Genomic DNA, 21,761 nt, shown 5'->3' on the forward strand with positions numbered 1-21,761 from the left:
ATACACTTGTAAACAATGTCTGCTGTTGATAATTCTGGCCTGTCTTCTCACTAGGGAAGAATAATGGAAGAGGATTGTTGCCCTCATATCCTCCTTGTGGGCTTTCCCAAAGACATCTGGTTGGCTTTTGGGGGGAATATGGGGTTCTGGACTTTGGTAGGCCTTTGGTCTGATCCAGCTGGGCTCTTCTTAGGCTCTTATGTTGCAAATGTGTGTGTTTTTAGCATAGCGGAATAAGAAAATGCATGTACTTTTCAGTCAAACACTCACTTTCTCTGAAGCCCAAAATGTATCAGTCTCATAACTGTTGCACTGTCTTCAAGTCTCCCCTTGAGGTTTTTTCTACCAGTGATGCCTTGGTGGAACAGACAAACTCGGTATACTTTCAAGAATTCTTGCAACTGGCTGGTACTAAGTGGTGCTGTACAGAGAAGTTGGCTGGTAGTCTACTGGTGAACCAGACATTACCTTCTGCCCACCCCTGATCTAGAAAGAGGCCTCCTTCAGAGACTTGAAGGAATCTCCATGGGCTGTTGTTTTAGAACTGGCAGCTGAGGCCACACATGCTTAACTCTGGTGCAACTGAATTTTATTGATGGTATTTGATCTTATAAACACACTTTACTTTGTTACAGTTGACCTACTGGTAATAACTATGATCAGGTTTGATGGATGAGCATGTGTTTTCTGTGCTGTAGTCAGTGCAGCCATGTTGCGTTCTTCCCTGATAGCTTTAGGGCCATCCAGGGGATGATGACTGGGATAGAATAGATGCCCTTTGCTTTATAGATGCCCTTTGATAGGGCCATAGTTAGCCTGTGATTCCGAGTATCAAAGGAATGATGGTAGTTCAGAGACACAGCTCGTCTCCATTAGATTGGAATCAATACATTTCCATTTCACAGTTTGTGGCATTTTAATGAGCTTTAGAGAGTCAGACCTTCAAAAGCTTAAAATATGCCATGTAGCTTCTTAGGAGATACTGTGAAATGCTTTAATGCCAGGCGTGTGATTCCCAAATGCAATTGGCAACTTGGCTTCTAATGTCAGCTGTACTCTGAACAGACATCAACTTTTTTCTTCAAAAAAAGATTAATTTAAATCAGCATAATGGTAAACTTCCTTGCATATAGCAAGCTCAATCTTTCCTACTATATTAACAGATGAAGTGTTTCTTAAAGCTAGTGTGGGGAGAACAGTGAAATATCCTGTAGCACTGATAATGTCAATACTGATTTTTATTGGCTAAGTGAACCACATTCCCACAGAAATTGCAAAATAATATTATCGTCAGTTGGAACACTTACTTTACCAGACTGTGGCTATGATATTCTTTAAACTACTTCAGTAGCCATGTAGGATCAGCAAAATCTAAAATAGCTGTTTGTTACTATTTTGTAAAATAGTACAAAGAGCTGACTTGGGCTTTGACAATTGAGGCAGTATCGGGTTGACACACCAGTCAGTTAGCTGCCTATTATATGATCGGAGTCAAATCGACCCCAAGAATGCTCTTTTTTATAAGGGCAATCTGTCCTTGTAAGTGCCTCATGGTGTTGTCCAAAAGCAAAGCCAGGGCTTTACAGTCCTGCAAGTCCACACAAATTTGGAATTTGGAATATTGTATAGGATATACTTCATCATAGTCTACATTCATAATTTTTTAATTATTATTGGGCAGTGTTCTGCACTGGACCGATTTCTTAAGGATAATTAGAAGTGCTTGGTAGGCATGCATGCTCATTTCCTTCTCCCCTCTGGTATGTTAATTCTGGCACCTTCACTTTTCAGAGCTAAATGGTACAGTGTTGCTGTCACATTTATGCTAACCATGGTTAGGTCGAAAAAGCATTTGCAACTATGGTTAGAACTGGGTTTGTTAATTCTAGTTTGCAGCTACTCGTACTTGGTGATACAATTAATGAAGACCCACTAAGAACACAAGAGCCATGCTGGATTAGACCAAGGGTCCATCTAGTCCAGCATTCTGTTCACATAGTGGCCAATCGCTGCTCATGGGAAACCCACAAGCACGACATGAGTGCAACAGCACCCTCACACTTGTGTTCCCCAGCAACTGGTGTACATAGGCCTACTGCCTCTGATACTGGAGGTAGTATATAGCCATCAGGTGTAGTAGTAGCCATGGATAGCCTTCTCCAGGAATTTGTCCAATCCCCTTTTAAAGCCATCCAAACTGATGGTCATCACTATGTCTTGCGGAAGTGAATTCCATAGTTTAACTATGCGCTGTGTGAAGACATCCTTCCTTTTATCTGTCCCGAATCTCCCACCAATCAGCGTCATGGGATGACCCTGGGTTTCTCCACACCACTTTTTCTACACTAGGCATAATTTTGTATACTTCTATCATGTCTCCCAGTATTTGCTGTTTTTTTAAGCTAAACAATCCTAGCTGTTGTAACCTTTCCTCATAGGAGAGTTGCTCCATGCACCATGGTTGGCTCCAGAAAGGGAAAGGTAGAATTCATATGTATGGGAAAGAAGGAACACGCAGGCCTGTGTGGCACTCCTGATGGCAGCATTGCATCTACACCAGGTCATGAAAACAGTACATGTTTGAATTAATCTCACTTACGGCACAATCCTATGCACGTTTAGATGGAAAAAAGTCCTACAACTCCCAGCATTCCCCAGCCAGGCTGGCTGAGGAATGCTGAGAGTTGTAGGACTTTTTTCCGTCTAAACTTGCATAAGATTGCGCCCTTAAAGCTTTAATTGTTTTGCATCTGGAATTCCGCATTGAGTCAAGAACTGTTCAACTGCATGTTTGCTTATACATACATGATACTGATATAAATTCAGATTGTTCAGAAATGATTTCATAAATGAAGTCTCATCTAATGAACTCTGATAAGTTAGTGATCTGGGGGGGGGGTTAGCTGTGAAGTGATCAGTTCTAAAATAGCAGAAAATGAACAGAGGTTGCTTAACATGTCTTTAAAATATAGCAGCAGAAGAAGAGACTGTTGAAGAACCTTATTTGGGTTTTCCTTTATGTTCTTGACAAGTGTCGTGAATCCTTTGGTGCGAGAGATGACATCATTAGCAAGCTATTTTCATGCTCCATTGCTAGGCAACAGCTAATAATTACAGTATTCCCCATCTCTTCTTGGGTGGCTCTCTATTCTAAAAGGTGCCTTTATAAAATGTCTCTAAAATTGTGCTAGTATATTTCCAGTCATATCTGATAGACTCTAAATCAGGGGGTGGGGATGCTATGTACAGAGTACATAGATGTTGTTGGACTTGAACTTCCATCATCCCTTACTATTGGCCAGGCTAGCTGGAGCTGATGGGAGTTGGATCCCAACAACTTCTGTAGGATCACAGGTTCCCTAATGCTGCTCTAAACACTGGCTTCTTTACTTTTTTGATATCTTAAGCTTTAACTTTAATATACCACATCAATCTATTTGTCCATACAGCTCAGTATTGTCTTCTCTGACAAGTAGCTGCTTTCCAGAGTCTCAGACAGAGTGTCTTTCCCATCTTCTGCTACCTGATCTTTTCAACATGAGATTTTAGGGACTGAACCTGTGACCTACATACAGAGCCTGTGCTACACTACTGAGCTATGCCCCACTCCCCATATGAATCAAGCTCTCACTTGTCCTATGTTAGGCTGTCTATGATTTTGTGTTTAGGATGGGTGAAAGAAAAGCCTGTTTAGAGTGAAATCTTTGTGGAAATTTTCCGGTGGCAAACTGGAAACATCCTGGCTGAAACCTAGACACACTAATTGAAATTAAGTATTTTGGTATGGTTGAGAATGTGTAATAGTAGCACACAGTAGTATTAATTTGGATTCTTACTGGTGAAAGATAGGATCTTATAGGATCTTAGACTTTGTGCCACATGAACATAAGGTCTGTAAGATTATTTCAGGATGGCTTTCTCATTTTGGCTTGTCATCGCAAAAAACTCCTTGTTTGTCTTTATAACTTTGAATGGACATTCTGTCCATCTAGTTTATATCGTGTGGATATATCACTAAACCATACTCTAATGTCAGGATGCAGATGCTGGGTGTTCTCACAGCTCTTGTACTTATTTTCTGAAGTGGAACTGCAATGTCAATGTAGAGAATGTGACAATTGGAAGCACACAGCATCTGCAACGTGGAAAAGAGGACTTGGAGCCTATCCCTAGTGTTCTGTGTACCAAAGAACTTTAAACAGACATGGGTCTTGAGTTGACCCATGTGCAGTTTCAGAAGAATTTAGTTTTGACATGTCTTCACACTTTTAACAATTCCATATAACAGAACTACTCAAACTGTATAGGTGAGCTCTTGGTGAGCTGGTTTGTATAATATATTTTTAGTCCACCCAGTGACAAAAAGTAGTTGTCTACCATGCAGGACACATTCAGCTCCACAACTCCTGCCTTCAGGTTATCAAACCATGTCAATGTTGTCTTCGGGCTATCAGAGTGTCTCCTAGATTATTCATGTGTATGGAAGTTTGCAAAACTGGCACAAGCAACATGCAGCACGTAGTTGGAAGTGGAAATATTTTTGCACTAAAAGCACAATCAGCAGTTTGAATAGGTTTAAATGATTTTGGCAATAACATGGATTAATGTCATGAAATATGCTTTCAGGAGAGAGGCAGGTGAACAGAAATAATATATTCTTTACTTGCTCTTGGAGTAGTTTGGCTCAGCTGGAAGTGACTGAAGGTTAGGTGCAGTTGCCATACTCAAATTGGGGTGCGGGGTGGGGGTAGTTAGTGCGTTTTTGCCTCTATTAGGAAATATTTCCTTGATTGTCAGGATAGGAATGCTTAACACTTCTCTCATAAATTTAAATAATTTCCATTAATGTTGAATGAAAAGAGAATCTGTGTTTTGGGGGTCCAGATCAGTAGAATTCTCATGCTAACGTGTTCTGTGGTTCATAGTTACATTTATGCTTAACTGGTGTTAGCACAAATACACAAAAGAAGCATCCAAGAGTAATAAAGGAACTGGCAGAAGAACTCTCAGAACCACTGTCAATTATCTTTGAGAAATCATGGAGGAGGAGGGCTAATGTTGTCCCTATCTTCAAAAAGGGTAAAAAGGAGGAACCTGGGAACTACAGACCAGTCAGTCTGACATCAATCCCTTGGAAAATTCTGGAGCAGATGATAAAGCAATCCATCTGGAAGCACCTTGAAAACAATGCCGTGATGACTCGAAGCCAACATGGATTTGTCAAATCCTGCCAGACGAATCTGATCTCATTTTTTGATTAAGTAACCTCTGTTGTGGACTGTGGGAATGCTGTAGACATAATATACCTCAACTTCAGCAAAACTTTTGACAAAGTGCCCCATGATATCCTGATGAGCAAACTAGCTCAAAGTGGGCTAGATGAAACAACGATCCGGTGGATCTGCAGTTGGCTACAGGATCAGACTCAAACAGTGCTTATCAATGGGTTACTTCTCCTTCTGGGGAGAGGTAACGAGCGAGGTACCGCAGGGCTCAGTCCTGGGCCCAGTGCTCTTCAATATTTGTATTAATGACTTGGAGGAGGAGTGCAGGGAATGCTGATCAGATTTGCAGATGACACAAAATTGGGCAAGATAGCTAATACTTTGGAAGACAGAAACAAAATTCAAAGTGATCTGGATAGACTGGAGTGCTGGGCAGAAAACAACAGAATGACATTTAATAGGGATAAAGGCCAAATTCTGCACCTAGGAAAAAGAACCCAAATGCACAGTTAGAAGATGGGGGATACGTGGCTCAACAACACTACAAGCGAGAAGGATCTTGGAATTGTTGTCGATCACAAGCTGAATATGAGCCAACAATGTGATGTGGCTGCAAAAAAGGCCAATGCTCTTTGGGGCTGCATTAATAGACGCATAGCTTCCAAATCCCGGGAAGTACTAGTTCCCCTCTACTCAGCACTGGTTAGGCCTCATCTGGAGTACTGTGTCCAGTTCTGGGCACCACACTTTAAGAAGGATGCAGACAAACTGGAGAGGGTTCAGAGGAGGGCAACGAAGATGATCAGGGGACTGGAAACAAAGCCCTATGAAGAGAGACTGAAAGAACTGGGCATGTTTAGCCTTGAGAAGACTGAGGGGAGATATGATAGCGCTCTTCAAGTACTCTTGAAGCGCTCTTCATGTCACAGAGAGGAAGGCCAGGATCTCTTCTCGATCATCCCAGAGTGCAGGACACGGAATAATGGGCTTAAGTGATAGGAAGCCAGATTCCGGCTGAACAACAGGAAAAACTTCCTGACTGTAAGAGCAATACAACAATGGAACCAATTACCTAGGGAGGTAGTGGGCTCTCCCACACTGGAGGCATTCAAGACGAGGCTGGACAGCCATCTGTCAGGGATGCTCTGCCCTGGATTCTTGCATTGAGCAGGGGGTTGGACTTGATGGCCTTGTAGGCCCTTTCCAACCCTACTATTCTATGATTCTATGAAGCTGATGGGCTATGAAGGAACTCTGATCTCCTGACTCTGTTTTTGTTTTGTTTTTACAGGCAGCAGCAGGCATCTTGTGCTATGTGGGAGCCTATGTCTTCATTACGTATGATGACTACGATCACTTCTTTGAAGATGTTTATACACTCATCCCTGCAGTGGTTATCATAGCAGTGGGGACACTTCTTTTTATTATTGGTCTGATCGGCTGCTGTGCCACAATCCGGGAAAGCCGCTGTGGGCTTGCTACGGTAAGCTTGACATTGGAAGGAGTTCTCCGTTTGACATGCTGATGAGTGTTTCCTCAAACTGACAGTTTTTTTATGGCCCGCAATAGTCCCTGTACATGTCTGTCTTACTGCAAAATAATTGCTTTTTGGTACTTAGCTTTGGAATAAAATGCTAAATCGACCTCTTTAGCTTATTGTATCTTGGTTAGAGCAGTAGTATGATGTACTTGACATTGATCTAATGGACCATAACTCAGTGGTAGAGCACATGCTTTGCATACAATGGGTCCAAGGTGCTTTCCCTGGCATCTACAGTTAAAAGAATCTGATACCAGGAGATGTTGGTGGGAGACCTCTGGCTGAGACCCCAGAGGACCAGTGCTCATTAGACGAGATAGTACTTTGCTGCTCCAGCCTGGTATAAGACAGGTTCCTGTGTTCCTTCCCACAATATGAAAACCTTTTGTTAGCATAAATGCCTTTAAATAGTGTTCACCTAGGGCTTCAAACTAGGCACATGGATAACAAAACACTGAGCTCCATAGTTTTTATGAGTTCTTCTGGAAAACCTTCAAGTGTGCTGTGTAATGTAAGAGTATGGCCCTCCGTGTACCGAGTCAGACTCAGAGAGTCATTGATTTTGAGGCCACAGTGACAGAGGGAGGTGGGGGTGAAGTGGAGTTGAGATAAGCCTAACAACTAGTGCAGTAGCATTTCTGAGACTACTGTGGGCCAGCCTAGCCACCCCCTTCTCTTACCACGGTCTCCTGGTTAGTAAATGAGGCCTCCTCAACCCGTTCTACCTCTTCTCTCACTCCCCTCCCCAGGGTAGAACTATTGTCTACTTGGAGGCAGGGTGGGCTTTCCTTGCTGTGCCATGGCAGAATTGCCCCTGTATCCAGGAGCTATATGAGGGCAAAAATATTATTGCCTGGATCTAGTTCCTGGTGTATGAAGTAGCACATGGATTATCTGTACTTGATAGTAGCAGGATTGTAGCTTTAGTTCATTTTCATTTTTTAATTTCTGCAGTTCCTATTAGCTGAAAGTTAAGTATCTGTATTTTTGTAACTGACAAGTGCCTCATCGAGTTTCCGCCTGAAAATACTTAATTCTCTCAACTGCTAAAATGGGTGTTGAACCTCTTTGAGCTTGAGGGCTGAATTCCATTTTGGAGAAGCTTGGGGCCATGTCTCAGTGGCGGGTGGGGCCAAAGGCAAAAGGGGTGAGGCAAAAGGGCAGGTCCAAAATTTGGGTTAAAGCTCTTACTGCCAGGAATTAAGCCTTTGGAGAGGCATTTCCACCTTTTAGAATGGGGGGAAACTGCACAAAAGCCAGGAAATCACCAAACGATCGGTAGTTAGAGGATAGGTAGTGGTGCCAGGGAAAGTGGGTGGTCATCTGGGGAATCCTGGAGGGCCAGATTGGGACCTCAAGCAGGCTGGATTGGGACCCTGGGCCAGAGGTTCTCCACTGCTGTGCTAAAAACTGCTATAGTTGGACAGCATGCTAAATAGGAATGCTTGATTTTAATGTACCAACATTGGGTTGGATTACAGATGTGGGTCATTACAAGTGACAGCTTACATGGACTTAGTTTAAAATAAGTTTTTTATGCTTTCCTCTAAATTTGAGGCACAGTATTGTGTCGGCAAGGGTGCCCAAGCACATTCTGTCAGCTGGCTTGAAAGTGGCACCTGCCTTGAAACATACCATCTCATGAGATGTTGCAAAATGGGCAAATGTAGCTTTCCCCAGTGAAAGACTCAAATGATGGCAATCAATTTTTGTGTGTTAAGTTCATAATAATAAAACAAACATTCATTCCATTAATACATCCAACAGAGCAGAACTTGCTTTGTATTTGAGATGGCAAAACATATCTCAAGTAAGATATTTAGCTGCCAATTTTAGTTGGGCTAAAAATATATATGCTTAAGTCCACTAAACAAGGATATTATAATTATCTGGGTTACAAACAATATACAGTTTGGAATATTGTGTTACACTTGCAGGAATGTAACTTGAGTTACCATGGAATGGTCGCCACACAGTGCTTACCTGAATCTTGTTTAGCTATCTTGATCTCTTTTTAAGTACTGTATTGGCTTGCTGAAATTACGAACAGGATTGAACTCTTAACACAATGGGTATATTCACTGTAAACCAAGGGTTCTTATCAGTTTATCCTGATGTAATCGGTAAATAATAGCCATATTTTGATAAAGCTATGTTTACATAACATTATTTTCTGTTTTACAGTTTGTGATCATCCTCCTGTTGGTTTTTATCACAGAAGTGGTGGTTGTGGTGCTCGGTTATATCTACAGAGCAAAGGTAACTGTCTCTTAAGTGCTAAAATAGATTCCTAAGCAGTACGATTAGCTGTGTTTAGGATTCTATATGTTCTGTTTTTTGATAGGTGAAATTGCAGGAAGCTATTGGATTAGAATTATAGATGTAAAAATAAAAGTGGTGCACTTGCTAAAGGAAGTAATCAAAATCTTCAAAGAGATAAAGAGCTACAGAGAAATAATGTGGTAAACCAAGAAGCTGGCTGACTATAGATCAGGGTGAACAGATTTCAGGCTTGTGGAATCTACTTCTTTTTTTATTGGAGTCCTCCAACTGGATCCAGGTGCAAAATAGTCGCTCAGGATGCTTCTGAGCACATGCTCAGCCCAGGAATTTGTGCTTAGTACTAGAAAGGTCGTAAGTCCTTTCATGCCAAAAAAAAAAAAAAAATGCACGCAAGCGTTCTTTTTCAGCAACCAAATTTATGGGGAAAGGATTTTTCATTGTTACCATTGTTAGACAATCAGGAGTCAGAAACTCTTCTGATCTACAGCAATTCACCCAAAGATCTACCAGTAGATCCCAGTCTAACTTTTGCCCACCCCCACTATAGATTAATCACTACTGTAGACCTGCCTGCTATTTTTTTTTAACTATTCTATCTTGGCTTTGTAGTACTTGAAATTTTTTAGTTATCACTCTAAATTAGGTCCTCAAGAATCTTGCTAGTTTCAAAGAGCTGGGTGAATTTATAGAGAGTACATTAGGATTCTTTTCTAATACCACACATCATTTGTCATCTACTGGGGGTTACAAGAAACTCTTTTTGGTATCTTTCAGTCCTTGTGGTTTTGTGAATCAGTTGGGTGTTAAAACTGATCATCTTGAGAGCTAAACCATAATTAATACATACATTTCAGGTAAACTCCGGAAAGACAGGGTTGCAGACATGTTAACTTTCCCCTCTAGAGGTCTGTCACATGTAACATCCCCCCTGTGTGTACAGTCAAAATCTTCAACCTTTTCAGACCCACCTTGGGCCAAAACATGCATTTGGGAACCGTTTTCCTAATTTTTACCATATATTTTATGGTGATAGTGCTGCTATTGCAATCCACTTATGTCAGGGTAGACAATATGTGGCCCTCTAGATGTTTTGGTCTACAACTCCCATCAGCCCTAACCAGCATAGCTAGTGGTGAGGGATGATGGGAGTTGTAGCCCCAAACATCTGGAGTTGCCCATCCCTGAGTTAGGTCATGCTGTGTCCCAGTAGTAGGTCCCAACCCACCAGTCGTGTTGACCACAGTCCCCAAATTGTGAGCGAAATCAGTTCAACTAAATGTAGTTGCTTCTGGTTTGGGTCTTGCATTCAAAGTTCAACAGTCATGCTCACCCTACTCATCATGGTGCAAGGTCAGCCAGGCTCTGGTGAGTGAGACCAGCCCAAAGTTCCCAGAGTGGGAGGGGTGATCGCCACCGCCTCCACAACCCTAAACATGGGCTTTGGAAGGCTGCAGTTGGCTTTAGCTCTGCACTTCATGGGTGTCAGCACAGAGCCAAAATAAACCTCTCCTTCCTCTCTCTGGCTCTGAGCTGGAGGGGAACCAGGTGGTTTGCCTTTGTGCCTTATGGGCAGTTGGAGGCACAGAGAGCATGCACACATCGCCAGCTCTGAGCAGAGGCACTTCTTTTTGTTCCTGACCTTGTGCTGTGTTTCGGTGGTGCAGCATGAAGGCAAGGGCAAGACCCCACCCCTTTGGACGCAGGCATGTTCTGGAGATAACAAAACATTTTGTTGGGCCTCCGTGGCCATCAAAGTTTGTGAATCCGTACTTGCTTTCTATGTGTGGCTGGCAAGGGAGGAGGAACATGAGCCAGAGATCTCCCAGTATCCAGTACAAAGGCTTGTGGGGACACTGCCTGAACAGGTCCTAGGAGCCTCCCAACCGAAATGCAGACAAGGTCTCTGGCAGCATTTTATCACCTCCATGTGCTGTTTGGATACGTGCACTCGGCACACTCCTGTTTAGCAGGCTCAGTATCCGGAGTCAGAAGTGATTCCATGTTCAGATAAAGGCAGGTTTGGACATTCATTTCCAAGCAGATGCAGGGGAGTGCACACACACCAGAGGCCTGCTGATCTCACCACTTGCAGAGTACTGTTTGAACAGTTCCCCCCACCCCCCACTGTCATACATTTTATACGCTCTAAAGGCTAGAAAGCAGCGGACAAGTAATCCAGCTGAATCTTCCTATCAAGTAGCATCTTCTGTTCCCCAGACAGGTTTGTCTCTATAATAGAAGAATGTGCGTTAGTGTCAACTTGCCTGAAGATGCTGCCATGGCATATCAGCCAATAGTAGAAAAAGTGTTCATAGAAAATTCTCAAGCACAATTGGTAACTAAAATAGCTTCAGCTATTGGGCAGTATGGATATAATAAAAAAGGAATATATTTAAAATATTAATTACTTTAAAGCATCAATACAAGATCAAAACATTAAAAAGCAATAAAGAGCTTGCAGTTAAAAACACCAGATTAAAGCAGTTAAACCTGAAAACTTTAAAAGCCTGGGAAAATAAAGGTCTTTATCAAGCACTGAAAAAGATAATGAGGTGGCAGGCAGGCCTCTCTGGAGAGGGAATTCCCATAAACAGGGACCCATCACATAAAAGGTATTCTCTGCATTCTCTCTCTGCCTCTCTTGAGAAGGTGGGGCACCCAGAGGAGAACCTCCTGAGAAGATCTAAAGTATTCTGTTCAACAAGTGTTAGAGAGCCAGCCACATTCAAGGGCTTTTTCTGTACACACTGATCAGAAGAGCCTTAATGGAATTAGTAGCCCTGCCGTTCTCTGAGCTGGACGCCTTCTGCCAAGAACTGAAACATTGACATTTGTTTGTTTTAACAGGTGGAGGCTGAAGTCAATCACAGTATTAAGAAAGTGTATGACACGTACAATGGGACTAACCCAGATGCTGCAAGCCGTGCGATTGATTATGTGCAGAGGCAGGTGAGAGCCAATGTAAATGCTGTCAGGGACTGGACAGGTGCTGTTCTGCTTAGCAAAAAGGAAAGAAGGGAGAACTTCCACCAATATAGCTTGTTTAGTACTGTAAGGCAGCACTTCTCTTTCTTTAGCCAACAGTACTTGGGAAAATACGAACAATGTAGAAGATGGTGACAGTGACCTCAAATTGTCTTGGACCATCACTAGGCAAGGTGGTAAAGTAGCTAACTTCCAGATGTCCTAGACTAGAAAGAAAGCATCGGAAGGACTGTGGAGCAGGTCTTGTCTAACCCATGCGGATATTTATGAGTTATATAAGCTCAAAAAGACACAACTTTGGAGAGTGAAGCTGTTTATCATGTAGCTGCTGCTCAAACCAGGATGGGGATGCAGTAATACAAATGAGGCCCAGGGGTGGTCCAAAGGAAGTTTTTGTTTCCACAAATTAATCCTATTTGCCTGTGATAAGGCAGGATGTGGGATGCAGTGAAGGAGGAGGTAATAGAAGATGCTTCTCACTTTCTTAAAGCAAGTTCAGCCATTGGGGGAGCATTGAGGACAACAAGTGGTGAAACTATGGGTATTGTAGCCAAAACATCTAGGCAAACCTTCACACTGGCTTTTCACATAGCAATCTTTTAGTGAGCACATCTTGATTCACTCAATGCATTCTTCACCTCTTCTCTTGCTTTGTAGCTGCACTGCTGTGGAATCCACAACTACAGTGACTGGGAGACAACAAACTGGTTCAAAGAAACAAAAAACAACAGTGTGCCCCTCAGCTGCTGTAAAGCCACCATCAGCAATTGTACAGGAAGCTTGACCCGCCCCACAGACCTTTATGCTGAGGTTACTATATCTTTTGTTTATTTTGCAAGATTTACAATACAACAGCCCTATGAAGTAGGCTAGGCTGAAAGATGGTGACTGGTGCAGGGTGAGCAGGGTTTTGAACCCAGATGGTTTCCTGGTCTAAGTCTACAGCTCTGTACACTACACTTGTGCAGGCATGAGTGTACACTGGCTGGCAGATACCTTAATTAATACCTGTGGTTTAATTAGAGCTGAGGAGTTAATTTGTGCCCCCATATGCTTTTTTTCTTTAAAGAAAAGTCCATTTTCAGTTTGTTTTTGTATTGCATTGTCCCCAAATGGTGAAGTGCGCTCGCGCGCGCGCTCTCTCTCTCTCTCTCTCTCTCTCTCTCTCTATATATATATATATATATATATATTTCTATATCTATCTCCCCTCATATACTTAAAATATGTCATAAAGCATAGGTTCTCCCAATATGGATCAGGATGACATCAGGCCTATCATCTGGATGGAAGTGGGGGAAAGTCACAAGTGCTGCCAAACTTATGCTGGTTATGGATCTCTCACACCTCTTCCAGAGCAGGAACTCTAGAAGCAACTCCTGGAGGAGAACTGTTCTATTCCTGCCCTTTATGCTAATGCTTAAAACAGCCAAGCAACCCTTCTCATCTGGCATGAGTATGCAGATCATTGGTGTGGAAGGGGTTGGTGGGCAGTGCACCTAAAAGCTGTAGTATCTAACCTCCATGCACTGAACAGAGAGTTAGCAAGGAGTTGGAAGAGGTTGGGTGTCCCAGAATGTAGTGTTAGTCTTAGAAATAGGCCTTTGTTTAATTTATATCCCATTTTTCTGCCCAAAATGTTCTGGAAGTTTGAAATATGCAGCGTTTAACAGCACCTCTGGCTTGTTGGTTTTTCAGGGATGTGAGGTGCTGGTTGTAAAGAAACTACAAGAGATCATGATGTATGTTATCTGGGCGGCACTGGCATTTGCTGCCATTCAGGTAAAACTCAAAACCTATAAATGTTTCTAAGGTATGAATTGACCATCTTTAACTATTGAAATTTAGATAAACCTCTTCCAATGTCCCCTGTCCTGTTTTGACCCAGGCATGTTTTAATAGCCATAATGTTTGACTGCAAAAGAATTTAAATACCATTCTATCTCCATGTGTTCCAGTTCTTAAATTGTATTATCTAAACAAGTAAAGTGTAGGCACTTGAAATTGCCCACAAGCTGTTGCCTCAAAGGCTGTGTAAACAATGTGTTGGACTAAACCCTCAGAAATGTTTGGATAGAATGTTACCCAGTCATGAATATTGCCCCAAGTTTTTTGAAATGTGTTGCCCTACAACAGCCATACCCTCCTAAAACTGGTTGGTGAACATAATAGTTCTGGCACACTAAAAATCCTTCCCAAGTAGGTCTTTAAAGAGTTCTTCTAACTTAGGTGTGCTAGTCCCTGAAATCCAAAGAGAGCTGCATTTCTGTGCGGAATGCCTGCCTGTCTTTGCACAATTTACTGCACTGAAAAACATCCACTTTTTATGTGAAGCTTGGGTTTTACAACTCGTGGGGTGCCTGAGTAATGTTATGTACTTTGTATTATCTAATTATCATTTCTGAGTGGCTGGCTACTTGCTGTGGTAGCTTGCCACCTTTAATATGGCAAAGGAGGCCAATCCCCACTCCCTCCCTCCCAGCAGTGGCTTGTAAGTCAGACACCAGACCAGTGTGTGCCAGTGAAAGGAGAGATCATCCTCATGCCCATGTCTTTGTCCCTCGCAAGCTACTCCATGAAGCCCAGAGGGGAGATGGTGCTGGCAGCCGCTGTGGCAATTGATACCCCTCCAATACTAGCTTTGGCTATCAGGCCATCAGTTGCCAGTGTATGGTAACTAGAATGCAAACAAGCCTTCCAAGAATGATAACAGACTTGGAAATCTGCATTGGTTTAAAAGCCCTCTCCTTATCCAAATTTTGGTATGCCCCAGCCTTGGTGTTGGGGATTCAAGTACATTCACAGTTGATTATAGCAGTTCTGTCATGTAAGTAACTTGTATTGGACCAGTTACCCATTGTTTGTGCTGAGCAAACTAGGCTCCGGATATTTACCTTGGCTTTATTTTTATGAGTTAAGAAGGCAATAGATTTTGCTTCTGGCAGCTCAGGCATTCCTGATACTATGACTCTGCAAACACCTACCACTAGAAACTCTAGATTGCTAGAGTAAAGAGAAATTGAAAAATGGTTGTACTTTAACTGGGAATAAATATTTTGGCTTGGCTATTGCTTCCTGCACCAAGAGTCAAACAAATTATTTAACCCTCCCTGTGCTTGGGGCCAGAGTGTCTGAAGTACTGTCTGTGTTATGAACCTGCCCCTTCTTTAAGATCTGAGTACCCAGTGGCCCTCTTTGGGTGCCACTGCCTTCGGAGGCGAGGTGGATGGTGACCGGAGATGGGGCCTTTTTGGTGATGTTGTCCTGCTTGGGGAATAGTCTCCCCAGATACACTTGGCTGGTGTCTGCTTTATTTACTGACTGACTTACTTTGATAGCTTTTTGCCACCCAGGTCGTTTTATTCTTCCAAGCTTGTAACGGATGCTTTATTTTATTCCTAGAATTTCTCCCTTTTTATTGCTGCTGTTTGTCTTGTATTGCAGCTCTTAATTGTTTTAACAGTAATCTTGAAACTTAAAAGTTAAGCTGTCTTGGAAGCTACTGCTGAAAGTTGGGACATAGAACTCTCTGTTAAAAATAAGCAGTAATCTGAACCAGTTAAGTCAGATTTTGAAAGAGAAAGTTATACATTTGACAACTCGTTGGTAACAGCACAGAATTGCAACTTTACAGATGATATCTGGAGTCTGTAGTGACTCTAGTATCAAAAATCAGACCCTAGCTACCTTTTGCACTGACCTCAGCTTAAGTCGATGGAGGGAGCAATCCTACCAGGATAGGCAGCTACCTCTGAACTCTGAGGCAACCGCCTATCCAATGAAGGCAGGAGAGGCACGGAGGGGATTGCCCCATCTGCGCTTCAGCAGCCCTGCATTTGCGGCTAGACAAAACCAATTTTGGCTGTCTAGCCGCAGGAAGGTAGAGCAGGGGAAGCAGCTGCCAGGCGACACATTGGATATGTTGTACTGGCATTTCCACTTTCCCCACCCTGTTTCACCCACCCACCCAGGAACTCCCTGAGCGCCTCTTCTGAGCACAGAGCATGGGGCTGTTCTGAGCTACCTGTGAGGCAGCGTGGGGGCTGGGGGGAGGAAGGTTGGTTCTCAGGGAACCAACCCCTGAGCGCGGGCTCTGAGGTCAGTTCCCGGAAACCACCGTACCCTATGGCCATCTAGCCACTGATTAGCAGCCATAGGATTGCTGTCTCGGTGGTGTAAATGAAAGGCATCAACATGAAGCAGCATTTCTGCTATTAAAGATGAAGATTTACCCTGGTTGAGGTAATTTGAACTCCACCCGCTGCTTTGGACATGCCATGTTTAGTTTTTCCTGTTTAGGGTCAAACTGACATCCAGTGAAATTCTCAGATTAAATTAAAAAAAAAAAGCAGGCAAGGTTCCAAACACTGCCAAACAATTGGACTCTCGCCGTAGGGGAATCCCATGGAGTCTGAAATCTACTTTGAGCTCTAGTTAGAATAAATTATTAAGCATGTATTTGTGCCCCCTTGGGGGTCAGCTATGAGACTGAATACATGGGAGGTTTGAACAGAAGCAGACTAAAGTATAGACCTGTTCATATAACTTTCTTGGCCAATGACAGCCAAGGCATTGTGGGTTGTTGTTGTTTTTAGTCAGGCAGTGCTGAATATTATTTGTGTTGCCGTGGGCTGAAGCACTAATGTGACTGCCAGAAGTATGCTCACAAGTCTGTGTCTGTCATGTTCTGCATTCATCACAACCCCTGGCTTTTGCAGCAGCGAAGTGCCAAAGCCTGATCCACCCAGGCTCCTATGTTGACTGCTCAGCAGCCGTGCTGCCCCTCCAGCTCGGCTAAAACTCCACTGTGGGCTGATCCCTAAAACCTAGCTGTTGTTAAGAACAGGCTCTTAATGATAAAGGGAATGGCAAGCACTTCTCTTTTTGAATGAGAACACAGAATAATAAACCAGGTTTGTCTACAATCTAGAAATTGGCTTGAAGGAGAGTTCTGACAATACCCTCCTGAAATAAGATAGTTTGATTGGTGTGTCTGATCAGGTTACAGAAAGCCAATACCTAGTACAAATAATGTTCCTGTGTGCTCAGCTTGCTTCTTTTCCTCTCTGCAGCTGCTGGGTATGCTGTGTGCCTGCATTGTGCTCTGCAGGAGGAGTCGGGATCCTGCTTACGAGCTGCTCATCACCGGAGGAACCTACGCCTAGTCACCTAGCTGCAAACTGAAGCTTGAACTCCATTTTCTCCTCTCTGAAGGTAGCTTGGCCGGGTCAGCTGCAGCAGATGTCTTGCCAGCTTCGACTTGGCAGAAGCACACCTTTCATAAACTGGGACAGCTAGCACATACACTGGTGATGGGCAAAGACTTGGCTTTCGGTACCCCCATATTACTGTGACCCCCTCTATTATTTTAGCCCGCTTTCCACATATCTGTTCACGTTACTAACCAAGTAAACACAGTTTTGGAACCACTTACATAAACAAGGCAACTTGTAAGAAAGCCAGTGGTGTGCAGAAACATGGTAAGTTGATTGCTTGATATTGTACTGATTTGATTCTTCCATGCAGAATTCTTCGGCTCTTCACTGAGTGGAATAATACGCCGAAGTTGTATGAGGGAGGGAAGTCAACTACCTTTGCAAGATATAACTTTTTTTTTTTTTGCCGCTTGCCTCTCACCAGTGTCTGTCTGTCTGTTTTTAAAGCATTAAGTCACGTCCAGAACACTACAAAATGACTACTATCCAAAATTTTAGAATCACATGAGTGAATCTCTTGACCTTCTTAAATTCAAATGAACAAATCTTCCAAACTTTTAGTGTACAAGCTGGCTTTTCAGGAGTATAATGTATGCACTACTGTTCTATAATGAATTTTTTTCTATGAAGAGGCTGTTTCTGTATTGAGTGAATTGTTATCATAGAGTAGCAAAATAGTATGTGAAAGTGAAATGTAAATAGGAAATCTGATGAAATAAAACTTCTGAACATCTCCCTCAAAACTAAACCATGCTTAACATTTTTATTACCAACGCTTCACTCTTGAGGTGCCAGCCATACATTAATAAGTATTACTGGTCAAATAAATGTGCACGGTAATTAATCATCTTGGCATTGATGATCACGGTGCTTTCCAGGCATTGACACAATAACATATGTGGATGTAGTAAACTATTTGCTATGAGGTCTATTGTGTCTTCATCTCTCAACGCTTTTGAACTTTAAATGCATGGTAGTATATGCTTTCATAGACCAGAGCCTACTTTGGTATGGTGTTTTCCTGTAGTGGTGGATATCTTTGGGTAGGTTGCTCCTCCCACTCGCTCTGATAGGTAGGACTGTGCTAATTAGGCTTTCAAGTACCCACCCATGTGGGGGAGCAACCTACTTTCAGTTTCATTCCTGCCTAGCTCCAAAGCAGGATGCTGGCAGTAACTCCTCTGAATGTCTTCTATATCCCTTACCTCTGTCTGAGACTTTTCCTCTCCCCTTCTGTGACTAATTAGAGCCCTGAGAGGCACCAAAAAAGAAAAAAAGACGAAACAATGAAGTACAATAAATGGGTCCTTAGTCTTGCCAGCTGCAAAGTCTATTCAAAGAAGATAGTCCTAACCTATCTCTGGGCTACACAAATGAGCTCTCCACTGAAGGATGGCACTTCAAAAAAGAGGAAGAAGGGCAAGGTGTCTAGCATTCCAGGGTCTGCGGCAGCCCAGGCAGCCCCAACTTCCCTGTTGGAGCAGGGAGACTTGGACAAGTTCACTTCTTGTGTCCCACAGGAGCAAGGTGTGGAAGCTGCCTGAGGTTGAGGAGAGGGTATAAGTCCCACAGTTCTCCCCCTCCCCTTACAATCGGGGGCCGTTCCCTGCATTGAGTTCTGCCAATAGATTGGACAGGTTATTTGTGAAGATGCAGGGTGGACTTTTCCCCCTCAACAAGCAGGAATGGTGTGGCCATTTAGGTTGTCTGTCAGCTTTCCTCTCAGCGTAAGTCCATCAGCAGGCCTCAAGGCCATTGCAAAGGCCAGGAGAGTTACTCTTTGCTTCCTTCTTCTCAGTTGAACTGCTCTGCAATTCCACCCTCTTGAGAAATGGCTTTCATTCCTGCCATTTTGGGTACAAAGTGTAGAGGTCCTCTTCAACTGCAGAGTGGCCTTCCCAGCCTTTTAGGGGATTAAATGCCAAGAAGAGCATGGTCAGTTCTCAAGACATCCCTTCCGAAGCTGGAAATAAATTGCTGTCCCACACCGGACAGCACTTGACTGCCTAATTAGCATGGTCCTGCTTGTCAGAGCGGGTGGGAGGAGCAACCCATCCAAGGATATTTTATTTATTCATTACATTTCTATATCCTCCATTTACAGCAGAAAAGGAACTTAGCACGGTAAGTCCCAATGTTCTGTTATCTTCATTTGGCAGAGATGTCTCTTTTGGACAAATGGAAGCAGAGGGTGGAAAAGTGCTATTGCAAAATAAGGCCAGGAGGCTAAGCAATGTGCCCCATTCTTATGCAGTCTAGTGAAGAAGGTAAAGGATCCAGCTGGAATGGCGGTCACCCACTTCCAAATGGTAATGAATAGCTAAAGCAAAATGAAAGTTTCAAGTCTGTCACTCAGTGTCTGGAGAGATTGGAATGCTCCCCCATTGGGTTTGGGGTGCTGACATTTTTAATGTCTGATTTGTGTCCATTTATTCTCTTGCATAGAGACTCTTTGCATAGAGATTCTCCCTATCTAAGTGAAAGAAGAGTATTGCTGGCATGTGGCCACCTGTATCATGTCAGAAGATGTCCAGATGAGTGAATCCTTGATATAGCTGGTATTGCTGGGTTCTGTGGTGAGTTAATTGGATTATTTTAAAAATATTTTTGTGTGAAACTGATCTCCCTGAGCCTGGAACGAGTGGGTTTATGCATTCAAATTATTAAAATAGGAAAGCAATCACGGCAACCCAAATGCTGCATTTCTAGCAGCAATGGATTTCAAGCAGAAACCTTGAAGCATACATCACGAGGCCCTGTATTTCTTCTCCCTGCACCCCCCCTCCCCGCACCTCGAGTAGTCATTTAGTGAAACAGTCACTGCCGCTTTTGACAACATCTGAGGCACCTGCCATTTTCCATTCAAAGGCAATACTTTTCTCACATCTCCCAGCCCATTGCAAGATCCTGCTTCAATGTTGCTAACTGGAAGAAGGTTAAAGGTCACCACATTCCCAGAAGCTCCTGCACTAGCTTCTGTCAGCTCCCTGCAGCCAAATCTGTCTTTGCCTGAATGCAGCTGGTCTATGCAACCTTGGGAAGGAGGAAGGATCACCCAAAGCATGAACCTTTTGTCATGCAGTCTACCCCTTCCCACCATCCATCAAATCAGATTACAAAATCCCAAATAAAACGGCTTTCTTTTGGTCCAGCTTCCCCATTGTAAAGAAACCCTCACCAGAGACTCTTTTGTCTTGACTGAAGTACGGATTAAGCAATACCAATGGCATTGTCATTTTTTTCAAACTCATCAGCTAATAAACCCCAAGTTATTACAAAGAAAGAAAGCCATTATTATAATAACACTTTTTTTGCTGATGGAGGAGATGAAGTGCATATCCAGAACTGCAAATGAATACAATGGCAAATTCACCGATGGAAGAAGAAAGGACAAGGTTGGCTCTTGACAAACTTTTAAGGTTCTCTGCAATGGCTTTTATGGAATTCGGCAGTAACAGGAACTGTACTTAATTAGAATTACCTCGATAATATCTGTATAGCAAGTGCTTCAGTTGTGGTGTTCAAACATATCTCACAACTGTTTATAAAGGGACACGCACAAGAAATGTGGGAAAGAGAATTATTATATGAATGCTGGTAAGGTATTGTAGTCCTTTGTTGTGGTCACAGCACTGAAGTATGTCTGCATTTGAGTGGTCCCTCACATAATAGCTTTGGCACTTTATTATTAACCTGACAGTGTTGTAAGCTAAGGCTGGGCAAGGGCACTAACAGTCACACGTAGCTTCATTTCCGTTCTTGGCATCCTGCAATAATCTGAATGGAACGGGACAAATATAAATTGAAAACATAGGATGTGTGGTTTGCATGAATGAGGCATGTTGGGGAATGCTTGAGCACAGGGAAATCAGGGAGCCAAAACTATATTAGATGGTCATGGGACGGGAACTGTGTGTGACTTGTCCAGTTTCCCTCATTTGTAAAAGACAATCTTACAGGATTGCTGTGGCAATGGGGGGTGGGTGACAAGAAGCTTGTAAAAAATATTAAGAGTGCCGTTCAAATAACTTTATATTTGTAACATGGGATATAGCTGCCATCTGTGTCTGCAGTGTTTCCACATTTGGGAATTGATGTATATTTATGCATAGGGGAGGTACACAGGTTTATAGGTGTGAATGCAACCACGGCTTTCCTATTCAAGAGTCACTTACATTGCAAATTTGCCAAGTAATTGGGCAGAGAGTGCCTAGGCATTTGGCATTAGTTTGTAACATTTGCAGCTCTTCTGAGCTGTGGTCTATGTACAGTTCACACAAGATCTCAAGGAAGTATGTTTTAAAAGTCAAAAGGTAGTCCAAAGGTGAACAGAGTATAATTGGCAGTGGTAACCCAAATATCTCAAAACGTTCTGGAAGTACTGCCAGAAGTACAAAATCTTTTCCTATTAAGAGCATTGGAAACCACAGTGATGGTCATAATAAATGGGCACAACAACCTTGTGTATTCTAAAAACATATTTATTTACTACATTTATATTTTACCCTTCAA

At 42.8% G+C, this 21,761-nt stretch overlaps 1 protein-coding gene across 3 annotated transcripts in view; it reads left to right on the forward strand.

The window, feature by feature from the left end:
* TSPAN3 (tetraspanin 3) overlaps positions 1-21,702 on the forward strand; it is a 26,282-nt gene extending 4,580 nt beyond the window's left edge. Inside the window, exons 2-8 of one of the 3 annotated variants that reach the window (XM_084816810.1) lie at positions 6,517-6,708; positions 8,950-9,024; positions 11,896-11,997; positions 12,691-12,843; positions 13,732-13,815; positions 17,106-17,247; positions 19,695-21,702. In XM_084816810.1, coding sequence (XP_084672936.1) covers positions 6,517-6,708; positions 8,950-9,024; positions 11,896-11,997; positions 12,691-12,843; positions 13,732-13,815; positions 17,106-17,198 — 699 coding nt within the window. In that variant the 3' untranslated portion in view covers positions 17,199-17,247; positions 19,695-21,702. Of the gene's footprint in view, positions 1-6,516; positions 6,709-8,949; positions 9,025-11,895; positions 11,998-12,690; positions 12,844-13,731; positions 13,816-17,105; positions 17,998-19,408; positions 19,497-19,694 lie in introns of those variants that run through there. The other 2 variants (XM_084816811.1, XM_084816809.1) reach the window with 2 other exon arrangements.
* The last annotated feature ends 59 nt before the right edge of the window (positions 21,703-21,761 follow it).

The sequence above is a fragment of the Heloderma suspectum genome, chromosome 11 (assembly GCF_057233095.1).
Source record: "Heloderma suspectum isolate Gila_16-S chromosome 11, 16-S_ref, whole genome shotgun sequence".
Lineage (NCBI taxonomy): Eukaryota > Metazoa > Chordata > Lepidosauria > Squamata > Helodermatidae > Heloderma > Heloderma suspectum.